Consider the following 15,640-nt stretch of genomic DNA (forward strand, 5'->3'; position numbering starts at 1 on the left):
GAGAGCACATAATGGCATACTTTACAGTTTACACTTTCATGTGCGTGAAGTGTAATCAAACTGAAATATTGCCTGTGTGTGTACTTGTCCCACATCGGGCAAGTGTGTGTTTCCTTATAACTCGCTCCGCGCAAGTAACTGCCGCATGCAGTTTTGCTTGTGGCGTGTGAGTTTATTGAAAAAACTTGTGTGTGTACTTGTCCCACATCGGGCAAGTGTGTGTGTTTCCTTATAACTCGCTCCGCGCAAGTAACTGCCGCATGCAGTTTTGCTTGTGGCGTGTGAGTTTATTGAAAAAAAACTGAAATATTGCCCATGGTCCACGTGCACTCACTATGTTGTGGAGCTGAATTAATTTTAATTATAATCATGTAATAATAGTAATAATAATATGATAGGCTGTTTTGTTAATTTTTAAAAATAAAGTCAAAATATGTACAAATAATTATTGAGAGAAGCACACCCTATTAACCAATGAAATACTGATAGGTTTTATATGAAAATTGTGTATTTTATTTCATAATTAAATATTTATTATTTCTTGACTTCTACCCTTAAGGCACTCATCAATAAGAATTTGCGCCATCACCTTTCCCCAATTTTCAACAAAAATAATTAAGCTCTTTCAGTATTGCTTTTATAAATATTCTAAGACACGAATCAAAAAAACCTTTGTTGCTCTTCATGTAGCATTTTCAACAACTCTTTTGTTTTGGAGACTTATAATTTAGTCCTTGAGAAATAGGAAAAAAAAATTCTGGCGGTTCCATGTATTTCAATTGTTTTAGCTAATTAATTTACTATTGACTATTTTTTTTTAGCTAATTGTTCTATGATATTATCCAGTTCTCTTCAAATGAAAATTTTGTATTCGAATTGTCCTTTCCCACTCCTTATTATAAGAGAGAAAATAAACAAAAAAACTAATTGATTTCTGCCTAACTTATTTTGAGCTAAGCTCTCGAATCTACACGATGCATCCGAAGTCTGAATAATAATTAATTAATTTTATTCTAATATAAAATTTTTATTTTTTATTCTATTAGTCCAATTGCTAGAGGTAGTTGACTTTTAAGAGCAACTGTAGGGAGTGCTTCCAGGGGAGGGTGGGTATGCCATCTATTTAACTCGTACGAACCATGAAAGGGCAATATTCTCCTTTGTATAATTTAAATAGTGAAAAGAGATAGTAATTGAATAAGCTTACAACTTTACTTCTTCTTCTTTTTAAAGCTAGAATAAGCTTACAAGTTACAACTTCAAATGGTTTGTAAAACAACATTTTACTCTCATTTTCATTTGCATGAGATTACTTCTATCGGTTTATTTTTTTAGGTTCATTAAAGCTTCAATTTTTTTAAAGATTTTTTTTTGAGAGATAATTACAATATTCTGCTAATCCCGAAGTTCGAACCCTTTTCCCCCTAGACCTCTAAACACTTTGTGCATGGGGAGGTGTTAATTCAACTACAAGTCCTTTGGCAATTTTTTAAAAGATAAAAATAAACTTTACACAACAAACAAATTAAATTAACAAAAACAAACGAATGCTTGAAGGAAATAAAAGAAGTAATGAGTGGATGTCACAAATTAAACATAATTTCAAATTTGCTTATATATCGAGGAATACTTAAGATTTTTGTATTAAATGGCATCTCATTTCTTTTAAAGGCAAATTATAGTTTTCAACCCTAAATCATCACCTTGATTACTCTTATCCCTCTAAATTATCAAAATGCATGTTGATTGATCCCCTAAAAACACCTTATATTATCCCCTTGTCATATATTTTACTGTTAATTTTAACATAATTTAGTACTGGAAGATTAATTTATCCCTTAGATGTCTACTTTGGAGAAATGGATAAATTGATATTTTAATGTTAAATTATGTCAGACTTAACACAAAAGCAATGGTAAAGGAGACATTGAAACATAGTTATAATTTTAGAGGTCAATGGTGCATTTCAATAGTTTAGAGGGTTAAATGAAATTAAAGTGATAGTTTAGGAAAAAAAAAAATTTTACCCGTGAAAAATGTCAAAATTATAAATTTAATACCAAGATTCAATTATATTTACCTATAACTGGTTAAAAAAATCCCGAAAGTTTGTAAAATTCAACAACTTCTTGTACTCAAACAAAATATTCCATGGGCCTATAGACTTAAAAGTTAAAACTCTAAAAGTCAAGACTCAAGAATCTTTTGGATTATGTGTTAGGTCAATCCAAATTAACACAAATCACTCACCTTCCCGCCTCTCAAATAGTCTCAAATCTATATATATAATAAAAGGTGAAATTGAGAGAAACTTAAATTAGAATTCCAAATTAGAGTTCTAATTTTGCGCCATGTGTCCTAAATTATTTATTATTATTTTTATATAAGATAGAATTTCTATTCTAGCATAATTTAAGTGAATATGTGTGTGAAACTCCTTTATGGAGACTTGAACCCCGGCTCTTGCCCTCCACACCCCATACCCCATAAGCACTTATACTTGTAGAGTAACCAACACACCAAGAGTGTGCAGTGGTGTCCTAAATTATTTATTCTTAAAGAGTTTTATTTCTTAATTTTAGATAAAATGTGGGACACCGTAAATATTCATCCAAGTGAGTTATTAATTACAAAAACCAAAGAGTTTAGAATAAATGAATCGTAAAAAAAAAAAAAAAAAATACTTAAAAAAAAATAGACAATTTACATTTTATATCTAATAATATCTTTACAAATTTTTTTAAAGAGTTAATAAAATATAAAAATGACTATTAATAGAAATTATATTATACATATAGAAATTATATTATACATCTTTAAATGTATTCATGCATATGGTTACAAATTACAAGCTTGTTAATTAATAATAAAAACCTCATAAAATCGAATAAAATTAGATAATAGCGAGATTATATCTCGTTGACAATTACGTCCTCCTAAGTAGATTCTATATTCGGAAAAACCTTTTTAGTTTTCGAAACAAACAAAAGCAGTTACCGTATTCGAAAGGCTGAGTACATAAAGGGTCTATGTATAGCTGTTCTGAGTTTATGCTCGTTAATTATGGGTTCTCTGACTTCTTAAGCTTTTTACTTATCTGTGCAGCCAAATTGTCAGTGTTGTTAAATAAGGACTAATTTTCGCAATTAAAGCCTCTCATTGGATCTGAAGCCGTACCAGTTCCCTAGGAAACTCCAAAAAAGCTGCCTTTTCTCTGGTTACTGAACCAACACCAACACCAACACCCAAATCCAAAGCTTGGATTCAGAAATCTGGGAGCTACCCATTTCCAAGAATCGTGCAAGAAATAATGGGTCGGTCCTGTTTTCACAGGATTCTTCTTGTTTCATCACTTCTGGTTCTGTTCTTCTCTCATGGTACTACTACAATGTTTCTATAGCATTAGTTTTTTGTGCTTTTCATTTTTCCTAGGAGTATTTTCTGTTTGATTTTTTGTCTTGTCTCTTGGTTCCTTTTTCCTTAACTTTTCATTGTCAATTTTAAGGATTCGGTAGAAAAGTGATGGAGACGGTTGAGCATGAAGATAGTTCCACTGTTGAAGGAGAGGTTAGTTACTTTTTCCCCTCCTCTTTTTCATAGAGTAATAGTTGTATAGTTGTTTCACTCAATAATTATTTTATTTTTCTTTAGTGAACATTGAGTAAATGTTTATTTGTTGTCCAGGAAACTATAGGAAAATCAAGGGAGATTGCAGAAGTGATGGATTATTCAGATCCGGGGCCAAACACTAACCCGAAAGCCGGTTACAATCTCAGCCCTCCTCCGCATGCCTAAGCGAGGTTATCAACGAATTAATGAATAAAGAGTTTCTCACTTTCTTTTTTGTTTTTTTGGTTTTTAAGGGATTGGTTGGTAGTGAAGTTTGAGTAATGTTGTTTGTAGTTTTTTAAAATAGATGTGGGTGAAGGCCTGTTTGGTGAGTGAGTTCAAACTTACATTTTCACATTTTAAACAATATTACACGCATTTTCACACAGTTTTTCACTCACACGTATTTCAAAAAATTCTAAACAACAATTCTCAAATTACTCTACCAAACACCCTAAAGTTTGAAGAAATGTTTGTAATATTGTTTAAAATGTTAAAATGTGAGTTTGAGCTTGAGCTTGCCTGCCAATCAGCCCTAATTTTTTTTTTTTCTGTTTTTTTTTTTTTGAGAAACCTTTGTAAGTTAAGTTTGTGAGATGAATAGAATTGTTTATGTTACTTCGGTGATGCTGAATTTGTAAATAGGGTGATGCTGAAAATTTGGGTTCTTTATAATCAGTTGTCTTCAGAATTCAGACTTTGTGCAATAAAACAGTATTGGTGATGCTGCTCTTCCTTATTGTTATATCCAACTATCCAAGCATAGAAGTCCAGAATAACAAACTTTTTCTTCAATGATATGATAGGTTATGGACTCGGTTTGTGTCATGTACAAAGTTTAATTCTTTAAGGGTTGAAGACTTTTTTAACCAGTGTTGCCCTACTTTGTTCAGTAATCGAAGTTGGCATATATAAGCTAGCCTAACTTTCTCAAATGAGTTTTGAGTTTGACTCATGAACTAGATTAATTGTGTTAGAAACCTAGTGATTTCTAATTGGGATGGGCAGGAATTTTAGGAAAATGTATGGTAATTATAGAGAAATTGACTTAATTCGAGATAGTTACCATCGATCTATAAAGAAATACTAGAAGAGAGAAAAACTAGGCATTTATATAACCATAAAACTATTTTATTGGCCCACATAACCTTATTCTAATGGTTCTATTATTCCCAATGTGCATTAATAATTCTAACATGTGTTAAATATGATTAATATGTTTGAAATTATAACTAACTAACTAAATACAACATTAAAACAATTATTATTAAGTCAAAAAAAAAAAAAAACAATTATTATTATATACTTATAGGGGTTGCTAAAAAATTAGTATGCATATTTTTTATTCCTTCCCTTGCTTATAGCATATATTATACAGATGCTTTTGGAGATCAATTTCCCTTGTGTGATAGCCTTTGACAATAGTTTTGTTACTACTATTTTTCTCTATCTAATTTGTGCTTCATTGCATTAGCAAAAGTCTAATTTGATCTTCTTCTTTTTTGTTAAGAAAGAATTTGATCTTATATGGGTTGATTATGGGTAAGGAAAAGTTAATTCTATATATATATATATATATATGTATGTATATATATAAAACAACACTTATATATGTACGGATTTTGAAGTATTTTTGCCTTCACATGTCATCCATCACCGGATAGAACATTCAAGGTTCCATGAATTCTATATATATATATATATATATATATATATATATAAAACAACACTTATATATGTACGGATTTTGAAGTATTTTTGCCTTCACATGTCATCCATCACCAGATAGAACATTCAAGGTTCCATGAATAATCCATTATATAATGCCCTCCAGGTGATAGACGATATAAAATTATTTGACTTGGTGGAGTTCCTCCCACGAGGTTTATTTTGCAAAATATTGAGCTAAAGTGACTCCTTAATTATGTTTCACGTGCATGCAACTATGCAAGTGTAAACAAGGAAGTAAGGAACAAATCAATGGCCTCCTGGCTTAATGGCATCCCGCCCCCCATTTGTGAGACTTGAACAAAAAGGGGAGAGAGAGAGAGAGAGAGAAGAAAAATTAGCAAACAGTGAGGTACAATTTTTTTTAACTCCCTCATCAATCAATTGATCAAGTTTTTAATTAGAGCTGCTTTGCAGGATCTCTAGATATGTATAATTCTAAGTTCAACTTTTATGCACAATCACTATAGGTGCACAACTTATGGATAATATGTTTTCTCCCTATTAGCGGTTAAAATGTTGAATTATTTGCTTTTATGATTTGGACCATTTTGAAATTCTGATAACTTAATAAACTAGAAATCCCTGATCAAAAAAAAAAAAAAAAAACTGGAAATCCATGTTAATGAATAATGATCATATAAGTGTAAGGTTTGTAATAGGATCATCTCAAAATACTTTGTTCTTAATGCTAATTAGTCATTAACAAGATTCACATGCCATAAAGAGCACCTATAAAAATATAATGAAATTCAAATTCTTGAAAGCCACTCTGAGCATTTAGGAGGAGGGTATAGTGGACAGAGTTGGTGTCACTGTGTGGTCTCTCGGTCTCTTTCTCCCCAAATTAGATTCTATTATCTGTACATTTACCCAGACGTGCCCATAACTATGTTAAATTTGAATTCAAGTACTTTAAATTTGTCATAAAGGATATGTTTGTATAATCTTTGTCGAAGGTGATGAAGAGCTGTCAACGTTGGATGTCTAGTCTACCTTGACTTTGAAAAGTCTGCTTTTAATTGATACGTTGAGGCCAAGAAATTCTTCTAAGAGAACAAATGGAGAATCTAAATGGAATTTGTCAATTTTGCGCGTGTTTGAAAGTCCACTCTAGGCCTAAACTGTTCAGCCTTATTCACCTTTGTGTCCTCGCCGTAAACATTCTTTGGAGCCCTTGTTTATGCTCTCTGATCAATCACCATGTGACTCTGTCCTTTGCAGAATGGTTTTGTAATGGAACCTTGTTTCCTTTAAGCCTCAGCTCTCAGGCATTTTGGCTGAGTCCTATATATGGATTTTTTGAATCCTTGCTATGGCCAGCAAATGGTGAAGATTCTATCTGGATGTGACCATAATAATTTATACTGCAATAACAAACAAATGCCAAAGAGTCTTCGGACGTATATGGTGAATGTTGTTAGATTGACTAAAAGCATTCCGACTCTTGGCTATCATTATATTATCGAGCCTTATCAGGAACTTCAGGCTCTCTTTGAGATATGATTTTAGTGGATATTGCAACCAAAGACTTATTCTCAAAGGAACAGCTTGTTCTTATTGCAAGGAATGGTGCCAGGCATCCAGAATGCTGGTGCAGGATGAGTGGCTTAAATGTGGAGCATGGTGATGATATTTCAAACAAATTGGCTGCAACATCCAATTTCCTCCCAATTCCTGCTGATCAGTTACGGCTTGCCTACTAATCTTGTAATGAGGAACATTGTTAAAAGTGGGAGAAGATACACCAAACCTGTTTGATGCAAGGGCCTGTGAGGGAATTGGAGCATATGATTGTGGAAAGCTCTGATGGTTTGGCCTATCATTCAGCTGTATTTCGAGAATACTTAATACATTTTCTTAATTTTATGTGAAACATTTTTAAAGGCGAAATATTTTTGTCAAGATGACACATGCTTGCCCTATATAAGCTTATTTTTGGTAATTGAACTTATCAAAGAGCATTGTGCAAAATCTCGTAGGACGAAGGTTGAAGTAAATTGACGAATCTAGCTAATAGTACACCAACAAAGTACTATTCATGGATAGTGCCATCATACCTTGCAGAGTTTTTTTTTTCAATAAACTCACACGCCACAAGCAAAACTGCATGTGGCAGTTACTTGCGCGGAGCGAGTTATAAGGAAACACACACACACACACTTGCCCGATGTGGGACAAGTACACACACAGGTTTTTTCAATAAACTCACACGTCACAAGCAAAACTGCATGCGGCAGTTACTTGCCTTGCAGACTTGTCATCAACTTTAACAATAAAAGCAGATTCCACTCGTACCTTGCAGACTCAGCTCCTACAGTAAAAATAGATGTCTCTTCCAATTATAGAGGTATCTTCAGGAAATCTAAAGCTTCTCAAGTCTATAAATTGAAAATTTAGTCTTTGTTCAAAGGCATTCGATTTTCTTAGCCATCTAGAGTTCAAAATAAGAGAACCCTATAAGAGAACCCTCTAGCCTTTAGATACTTTGCCATTTCTATTGTAAAATAGTTTCAAAAATTATTCAAACTTTCAGTCATTTGTATTCATGGTTTCAGTCAGCCAACAGTAGTTCAGGCTTTCAATCAAACTTTCAGTTTTCTCTATTGTAAGTTTTATAATCATTATTATAGGTTTTTATTTTCATATAATTTTTTTTTGGAATATACATGAAGGCAAGTGGCAAGTGGCACATCAAAACATAAGGGTTGACCGTTGACTAGTGATTGGCTTTAGCTTTGTCTGAAGGGACATATAGCAAAGTTCCAATCTTTCATCAATCTTCAATCAACAAAAGGAGAAACAAGTCTCTTCTTATTTTTCTATTCAACCACAAGGGAAAGGGGAAATAATAAGTGAAGAGCCAAATAATGACCCAGAACTTGAGAGCTTTGGTGATTGGAGTAGTAGGTGCAGCCATCACCTTGTCTTCTTATTCACAGACTCTCATCTCTCCCACTCAGTGTGTCACAGTTGGCCTCATTGTCCTCATGTTTGCCTTGATTGTCAGAGAAGGTTTCATATCTCTTTAATCTAAGTGTTGTTCCCTCTTAAATTTCAATGTATTCCCATGATTTGAATTGGTGAAGCTATTTTGGAGATTTAATGTAGTCTGGTAATTTGCTTTTAATGTATTAGCTTCCTCTTCTTCCTCTGTCAATAACTCAATATGTTTCAATCTTTGCATATGCTTTAGATTCAAGTGGTTTCTTCATTGCTCTCTTATCCATTGTGGCTCTTGTTTTGTTGAAATATCAAGAATTTAATTCAGATCCAAGTGTTGGTGGCAGTAGTTTAATTTCTTTTAATGCAAAATTGAAAAGGCTCAGGAATTTTTTTTTTTCTTTTTTTAATACCGAAATTAAGAATCATTTACAAAATGTCAATGAAAAGAATATCTGACAGATACATTTCTTAGAGGCTAATTTATTTGGACCTTGAAGTTAAGCTAGTGCTTTAAGTGGGTTCTTGTAGCAGTTTGGTTTGGATGAGTGTAGAAGAGATGGCAGCAAAGCAGAAAAATTGTATAACATGCCGTGTTGGCGTGTTGCTACTAGATTAAGTCTAGTACCGTGTTGTATCCACCTATCACTTAGAGAATATTCCATTTGGAAATAAAAAGGGGCCTCTCCTTTTTTTTTTTTTTTTTTTTTCTTTTTTTTTTTTGGGATAATTACACTTTATCACCCTAAACTATACTTCATGTTACACTTACCACCCTAAACTATGTGGATGTACACTTACCACCCTAAACTATTATCTCTTACACACTTTGCACCCTACTGTTTAGTTAACTGTTAATTTAGACAGAATTTAGACTCATGTGCAAGTCATGTGAGAGTTGCAATAATCAAAAGACCAAATTGCCGCTTATTAACTGGTATCTTACAAACCTATATGGTCCTCACTGCTACGCATCTTCTTCCCCACACTCTAGTCTCTTTGTTTCTCGCTTAGCTCCCCTGGTCCAAGTCTCTTGCTTTCATCAACTACAGATGAACTTCTCATCAACCAAAAAAGGTATTAATATTTACAATTAAAAAAATGAATGAACACCTCAAGGATAAAGTCATTTAATACTACTTTCTTCACTGTACAATAACTATATCTCTTTCCAAGTTCCAACAACTCCAAATGCAAAGATTAATAAAAAAACAAAAAGCCTAACTTCCATTTAATTTGTTGCAAACATCCACTTTCTCTAAATTTTAGCTCTCCTTTTGAATTTTTTGTCTTCTGCGTCCAAGAAAAAGCGAAAAAACTGATTAATTTTCCAAGGAACAAAGAAAATACCAAAGAATTCAAGACTGGGTTTTCTTGAGCATATTCTAAAAGCACTTTCTTTCCCTTTCCCTTTTAATTCTTACAAACACAAATGCCTCTCCACACCATGAATTACTATTTTTCTTCCTTAAACAGTCTAATTAAACCTAGTTTTTCATTGAAAGCATTTTTGGGTATTTTCCCATAGAGGTAAACAGAGCTTTAACAAGCACTTACAACACCCAAGTACATAAATTAATTAAAACCCGGATAAATATCAATTTTGATTTTAAAAATCTAAGCCAATTAATTGTAAAAGTTCAAGCTTTCAAACTAAGTAGCGATAAAAGCATACACAAAAATTAAACTAGACGACATATAGGAGAAAGAAGAGGACGAGGAAGAAAGACATGAGTACAGAGTAATTCACATTCACTGACCTGAAAAATATTAAAATTTAAAAAAGTGGTATATGTTGCCAAACGATGATGGGCAAAGTGGGAAAATTTCGCTAACGACAGCCATGAAAATGTCGTAATTTTTTTTTAATTGGGAAGACCGGAATCTCTGTAGTTGATGAAAGCAACAGTGGGAGGAAGAAGAAGCTAGACACCGAGTGGAAGTGACAGACTGAGTTTGAGAGGAACTGAGAATATCACGTGAGGGTCTTTTAATTGGATGTTTTAAGAGACTTGGGCAATTCTGTCTTTTAATTGGATGCAATGCACTCAAAAGTCATGTGACTTACACATGAGCCTAATTTCCATCAAAGTTAACAGGTAAGTTAACGGTGGGGTGCAAAGTGTGCGAGAGATAATAGTTTAGGGTGGTAAGTGTGCATTCACATAGTTTAGGGTGGTAAGTGTAACATAGGGTATAGTTTAGGGTGGTAAAATGTAATTTCCCCTTCTTTTTTTTAATGTGAACCTTCATAATAAGGTAAAATTTTGACTAATAATTTTTACTGAGAGAAGAAGAAATTTCAATGATTTTATTTTTGCCGCTTGGATGGAGGGAGGAAGGAGGGAGAGTAGAGTAGAGTAGAGTTGGCTGAAAATAGACTAATTTTACTCTCCCTTCCTCTTCTTCAATCCAAATAGACCATAAGGCTATGAGTAATTTCAAAACTTAGAAACTCTGCTGCTCTGCATAAAGGGCATCTATTGGAACAGTTTTAAGATATAGTGAAAGAGAGAGCCCTACATGGTTGCAATTTGCAAAGCATCCTAACTAGTTTACAACTATCTTTCTCCAAACTATTATATTGTGGTAATTAAAAAGATCATTAATATGTAGTTTTAATCGCATAATTTTTTTAAATGAATTATGTAATTTGTTTAAATAATACACATAAATAGTTTTATAAATATATATAATGGGTTAATAGAAAAAAAAAAAAAAAAAAAAAAAAAAAAAAAAAAAAAAAAAAGGAAATGTTTACGACTCTTTTTCTGCAGACTTCATATCCGGGCCTTAAAGGCCCAAATTCGTGGACAAGTGAGATCAAGACGTTAAGTCCATGGATCTTCCGTAATAAGTCCTTTTATTGCAAACCAAATTCCAAAACGAAAGGCCCAAATCCATTGTCCAATACAAATGATCTTGTAGAGTGCCTAACAAACCGATTGGCTACAGACAACAAGGTCACAAAGCACATGCCATTCACAAATGAGCACGTGAACTTGCGGAAGGAGCGGTCCAACTCATCCACCCACAAGCATTAATTGCTTCCAACTATAAAGAAGTCAAATGAATCATGTATTTTATCATTGGAAAAAGTTATTGGATGTTTAATTTCAATTATTTTATAAAATATTTTAAAATTTTTTTATAGGAGGATAAAAAAATAATTAATTTTTTTTATTATAATTTTTTTAATATTTTGTATTGAAGTCATATCAATTTTTTTTAATTAATATATTTACAAATGTCCTAAAAATACTCGTTAATTAGATATTTTACTATAACATTATTGAAGTGTGAAAATAATGAATTTTTCTCTTAGTAACTAAAACCAAGTATTACTTTCTTTTTACTAATTGAGTAAAGAAAAGTTAATAGATGCTTAAAGAGAGCATTAGTTTAGTAATATTTTTAAAAACTTTTTTATAAAAAAAAGAAAAAAGTAATTAATTTTTTTTACAACTTTTTTATAATTATATGTGAATAAAATCTTGACAAACTAAAGTTGCGTACAAATTGAAACCATAGTAGAAGATTAAAACTGATTTCCAACAACCAATAGAGAGGCATAGAAACATATAAAAGGTCAAATCAAAGAATTTGTAGAAAGAGTAAATGCAATTCTATTTGAATTTTCTCAGAAAACATTAAATCTAATTTAATTAGTATTTGTTTAATGTTGAATTGTTTTTGCCTAACAGAAGTTGCGATAGGTGAATTCTTGATAGTTTCAACTAGTAGGCAACAATTTGTACTCTTTACAATTTTGAGACTTCTCGTTTGGTAACGTTATTCTAGTAACGTTGTTTATATTTTTTAGAAATATGTGTGAGTGAAAAAGTGTGTAGAAATACGTATAATATTGTTTAAAAACTGAAAAGTGTTGCTTGAAATGCCATACCAAACGACCCCTAAGATGCAAGTTTGGAGAAAACAGAGTTTGTCAAAAGTTCCAAAAAAAATATAGAACTTCCATTCTATTATAATATTACTTGTCATTAATTTGTGGGGAATAGAATTGCAATTTTTTTTTTAATTATATATAAAAAAATGCTAACGAATGCTCTTAAGGTAATGGTTAATAATTCATTTAAAAAAAGTTTTTATGGGAAAAGAAAAAAAGCAATTAATGTTTTGACAGTTTTTTCAATTTCTCATAAAAGTGATGTCAAAATTTTTCTAAAATGGATTGTTAACTATTGCCCTAAGGGCACCCGTTAGCATGACCCTGCAATAAATAGTAAATAATAATATTAATAAATTTATTCACCCAAATTAACATCACTTATCTTATATTAGATAAGGGTTATGTACTTTTTATTTATTTATGAAAATAAGGGTTATGTACTTATGTTTCTCTCAATTATTGAACAATATTATTGAATAATAGTAATAGTGAATTAAAAGTTACTTAACTAGACTTATGAGGAACCCAAGTACCCAACAAAGGTTGCATTAAACCTGTATGATTAGTGAACTGTGAACATTTGGGGTGATTTGGTTATCCTTATCCATGAACTTGAACAGAGACGGAATGAAATATCTAAGATTTAATAATCCATTCAAAAAAATTAATCAACCAAAGCATGTCAAAAATTCTCAGCGCTTACAAAAGTAACCTTTAAAGAAAACCAATCAAAAGTTAATTAGAGTAGACCGAACATAATTTAGTAAAAAATTATTTAATCTTGAGTTGTTGTAGTTGATTCGATCATGTGTGATAGGCAAGTTTTAACTTATTCCAACCATGATATAATAATTTAGTCATTTTATAGTTTTAAAATTTAGAGCATAGATGTGGAAAAACTGGGACTTTTAAAGAGCTGAAGAGACACCACAAGAAGAATTCTAATCTTATATTTTTCATTTCACTGTCATACTATTTGCAAGCAAGAAAGTCTAAAAATATAGGTTGAGTTTGGATACCGCTTATTTTGCTGAAAACTGAAAATAAAATAAAATAAAATAAAAATTTACTGCTCACCAAAGGGTTACTGTAGATATCCCTATTTGCAATGTTCATGTCTCATGAACAATGTAATAGGCGCTGGTTTAAAAAAAAAAAAAAAAAAAAAAAAAAAAAAAAAAAAAAAGAAAAAGGCCTGAAACGCGTTTTGCATCCAAACGTGGATGCAATAATTGATACCCAAACGGTACCATAGTAGAATTTCACAACATTTTCACGATACTATTATTTTGAATTGTAATAGGTTCTGATAAAATTTCTATTTTATTTTATTTTATTTTGTCATGAAAATGTTGTTACATTTTTGTTGGTGTGGTCCAAGAACTTACTGATACGTACGTTGAACGTGTACTTCAATAACTTGAGAGATTGTAAAACGTGGAGAAAGGTTAGCAAATTCAGCTAAGGTCCAGGCCTGACCTAGACCCAGACCCAGGACATGGTATGAATCACAGATGCTTACCATGTGGGCATGACTATGAAGTCAGAATTTCCCTTGTTTCCCTTCTCACGCGTGCCGTGCATGGAACGAAAAAGAAATTGTTCTAGTAATTCCAAATTCCAGGCTACAAGTATCATTACTACTTTTCCAAGCATTCACTGAGGAAATTACTGTGACAATTTCATAATCAAGTCACTTTCCATAGGTCTATAATGACCTCAGGGTGGATACATACACTATAACAGAGATAATGCAGATACATTCTCAAGCCTTGTCAACGAAAGTCACTATCTATTTTAGAGAAACCGGTCAACTATTTCGTGGAAAATTAATGTATGTCATTAAAATCAAAACTACTACATGGAAAACAAAGACAATAAGCCGCCCACAAACTCTATGAGGCCACTTCCAGGGAACTTCACTACAATTTCCTTCTCCCTTCATGATCAGTGCAGTCAACCAAAGCTTGGGAAAACAGGCAGATTCCTTGCAAATCCTATAAAGTAATAAATAAAGACAAAGAAAAGCAGGCCAGCCTGATCCACATTTTTTTTTTTTTTTTAAATTTCAAATGCTTCCAACAACAAAAATTCCCTAATAAGTGGGAGTAGAGAAGAAAGTTCCCACCATGACATGCCTCCAAATGACCATTTCTTAAACAATTTTTCATTCTCATTCCAACCTCACCTAAAAAGACTTGCAGAACCACACAAGCACCTTCCCTCTTTAATTTCATATCTGACTATTTTGATGATGTCTTCAAATACAAGACTCAATCCAAAAGGTTCGTATATTATATATAGCATCTCCTACACCATTCCTCAACATCACTTGCCTGCAAATTAAGTTGCAAATAATTCTTTCATCTTTTCCTTCTATACTTTGCCGAATAACGTTTCATTCTTGACACTAGGTAGAGACTTGAGAATATCTATGACGATTATGCCTTTGATCCATAACTGTATAGAGCCATCATCGAGCAGCTCCTCTTGCCTGATGTGTTTATGGGTTGAAGTACTTTCGTTCACAATTTTTGGGGACAACACACACAAGAAGTTTTTGTCAAGGTTTTGGTGTTTTCTCCTATCCCGACTTAACTTTGGTAACTCAAACGATTCGCCTGAGGAGGAGAATTCAGATTTTGATTTTAGCGAGCAACAGGCTTTTGTTGCTTGCTCAAGTGAAAAGAAAGATGATGAAAGCTTGAGCAGAGTAGATGTTGAAACGATCATGGAAAGTTTGGGAATTTGTTGCAGCCCAGAAGGTGAAGACCCTCAGCAGAGGTTCAGTTCCAAGGAGCTTTCAGGGCTGTTTGATGAGAAGGAGCCAAGCTTGGAGGAGGTGAAGGAAGCTTTTGATGTGTTTGATGAGAACAGAGATGGGTTCATTGATGCAAGGGAATTGCAGAGAGTTCTCCGTAATTTAGGCTTAAAGGAAGGAGAAGAGCTACATAACTGTGAGAAAATGATCGGGGCATTCAATGAAAACGGAGATGTAAGGATAGATTTCATTGGATTTGTAAAATTCATGGAGAAATCTCTAAGTTGAATGGCAAAATTTAGATACAGTATTATTATACGTAAGGTACTATTATACGTAAAGGACTGTATCTACGTTTTACCCTTTGGAGACAATAATTTAATATATCAAACATACTCAATTTTTCACTTCCATAGATCAATATTATGTAATTCTTTTCTTTTCTTTTTCGTGTGTAATTCCAATATGGATTTCTATTGTAACTATTATCATTATTATAATTTAGATCTTAAAAGGTACTCATGTACTAAATCAAACATTACAGCCATTCTTTTCAACTTAATAAAAGCTCATATTCAGTACACAAAAATTTATGTAGAACATGGACACGGTGATTTGTAAGGAGCTTTAGCTCCAATCTTGAAGAGGTAGAGGTTGATTCCCGAACTCAAAATCGCAATATATTACTT

General features: G+C 32.4%; 3 protein-coding genes and 1 long non-coding RNA gene across 4 annotated transcripts; all 4 read left to right on the plus strand.

Annotated features, from left to right (window-relative positions):
- Positions 1-2,991: 2,991 nt before the first annotated feature.
- On the plus strand, positions 2,992-4,354 carry LOC126715175 (uncharacterized). The gene is made up of 3 exons (XM_050415649.1): positions 2,992-3,377; positions 3,506-3,567; positions 3,685-4,354. The coding sequence occupies exons 1-3, from the start codon at positions 3,311-3,313 to the stop codon at positions 3,793-3,795; spliced, it is 240 nt and encodes a 79-aa protein (XP_050271606.1). The 5' UTR covers positions 2,992-3,310; the 3' UTR covers positions 3,796-4,354.
- Positions 4,355-5,306: 952 nt separating this feature from the next.
- LOC126715177 (uncharacterized) lies at positions 5,307-7,244 on the plus strand. The gene is made up of 2 exons (XR_007651812.1): positions 5,307-5,689; positions 6,297-7,244. It is a non-coding gene; the product is annotated as an uncharacterized LOC126715177 (long non-coding RNA).
- Positions 7,245-8,050: 806 nt separating this feature from the next.
- LOC126715176 (uncharacterized) lies at positions 8,051-8,539 on the plus strand. The gene has a single exon (XM_050415650.1). It carries the CDS (start codon positions 8,208-8,210, stop codon positions 8,367-8,369), a length of 162 nt encoding a protein of 53 aa, XP_050271607.1. The 5' UTR covers positions 8,051-8,207; the 3' UTR covers positions 8,370-8,539.
- Positions 8,540-14,279: 5,740 nt separating this feature from the next.
- LOC126715174 (probable calcium-binding protein CML46) lies at positions 14,280-15,358 on the plus strand. The gene is made up of 2 exons (XM_050415648.1): positions 14,280-14,475; positions 14,605-15,358. The coding sequence occupies exons 1-2, from the start codon at positions 14,325-14,327 to the stop codon at positions 15,237-15,239; spliced, it is 786 nt and encodes a 261-aa protein (XP_050271605.1). The 5' UTR covers positions 14,280-14,324; the 3' UTR covers positions 15,240-15,358.
- Positions 15,359-15,640: the final 282 nt, after the last annotated feature.

The sequence above is a fragment of the Quercus robur genome, chromosome 2 (genome assembly GCF_932294415.1).
Source record: "Quercus robur chromosome 2, dhQueRobu3.1, whole genome shotgun sequence".
NCBI classification, from domain to species: Eukaryota; Viridiplantae; Streptophyta; class Magnoliopsida; order Fagales; family Fagaceae; genus Quercus; species Quercus robur.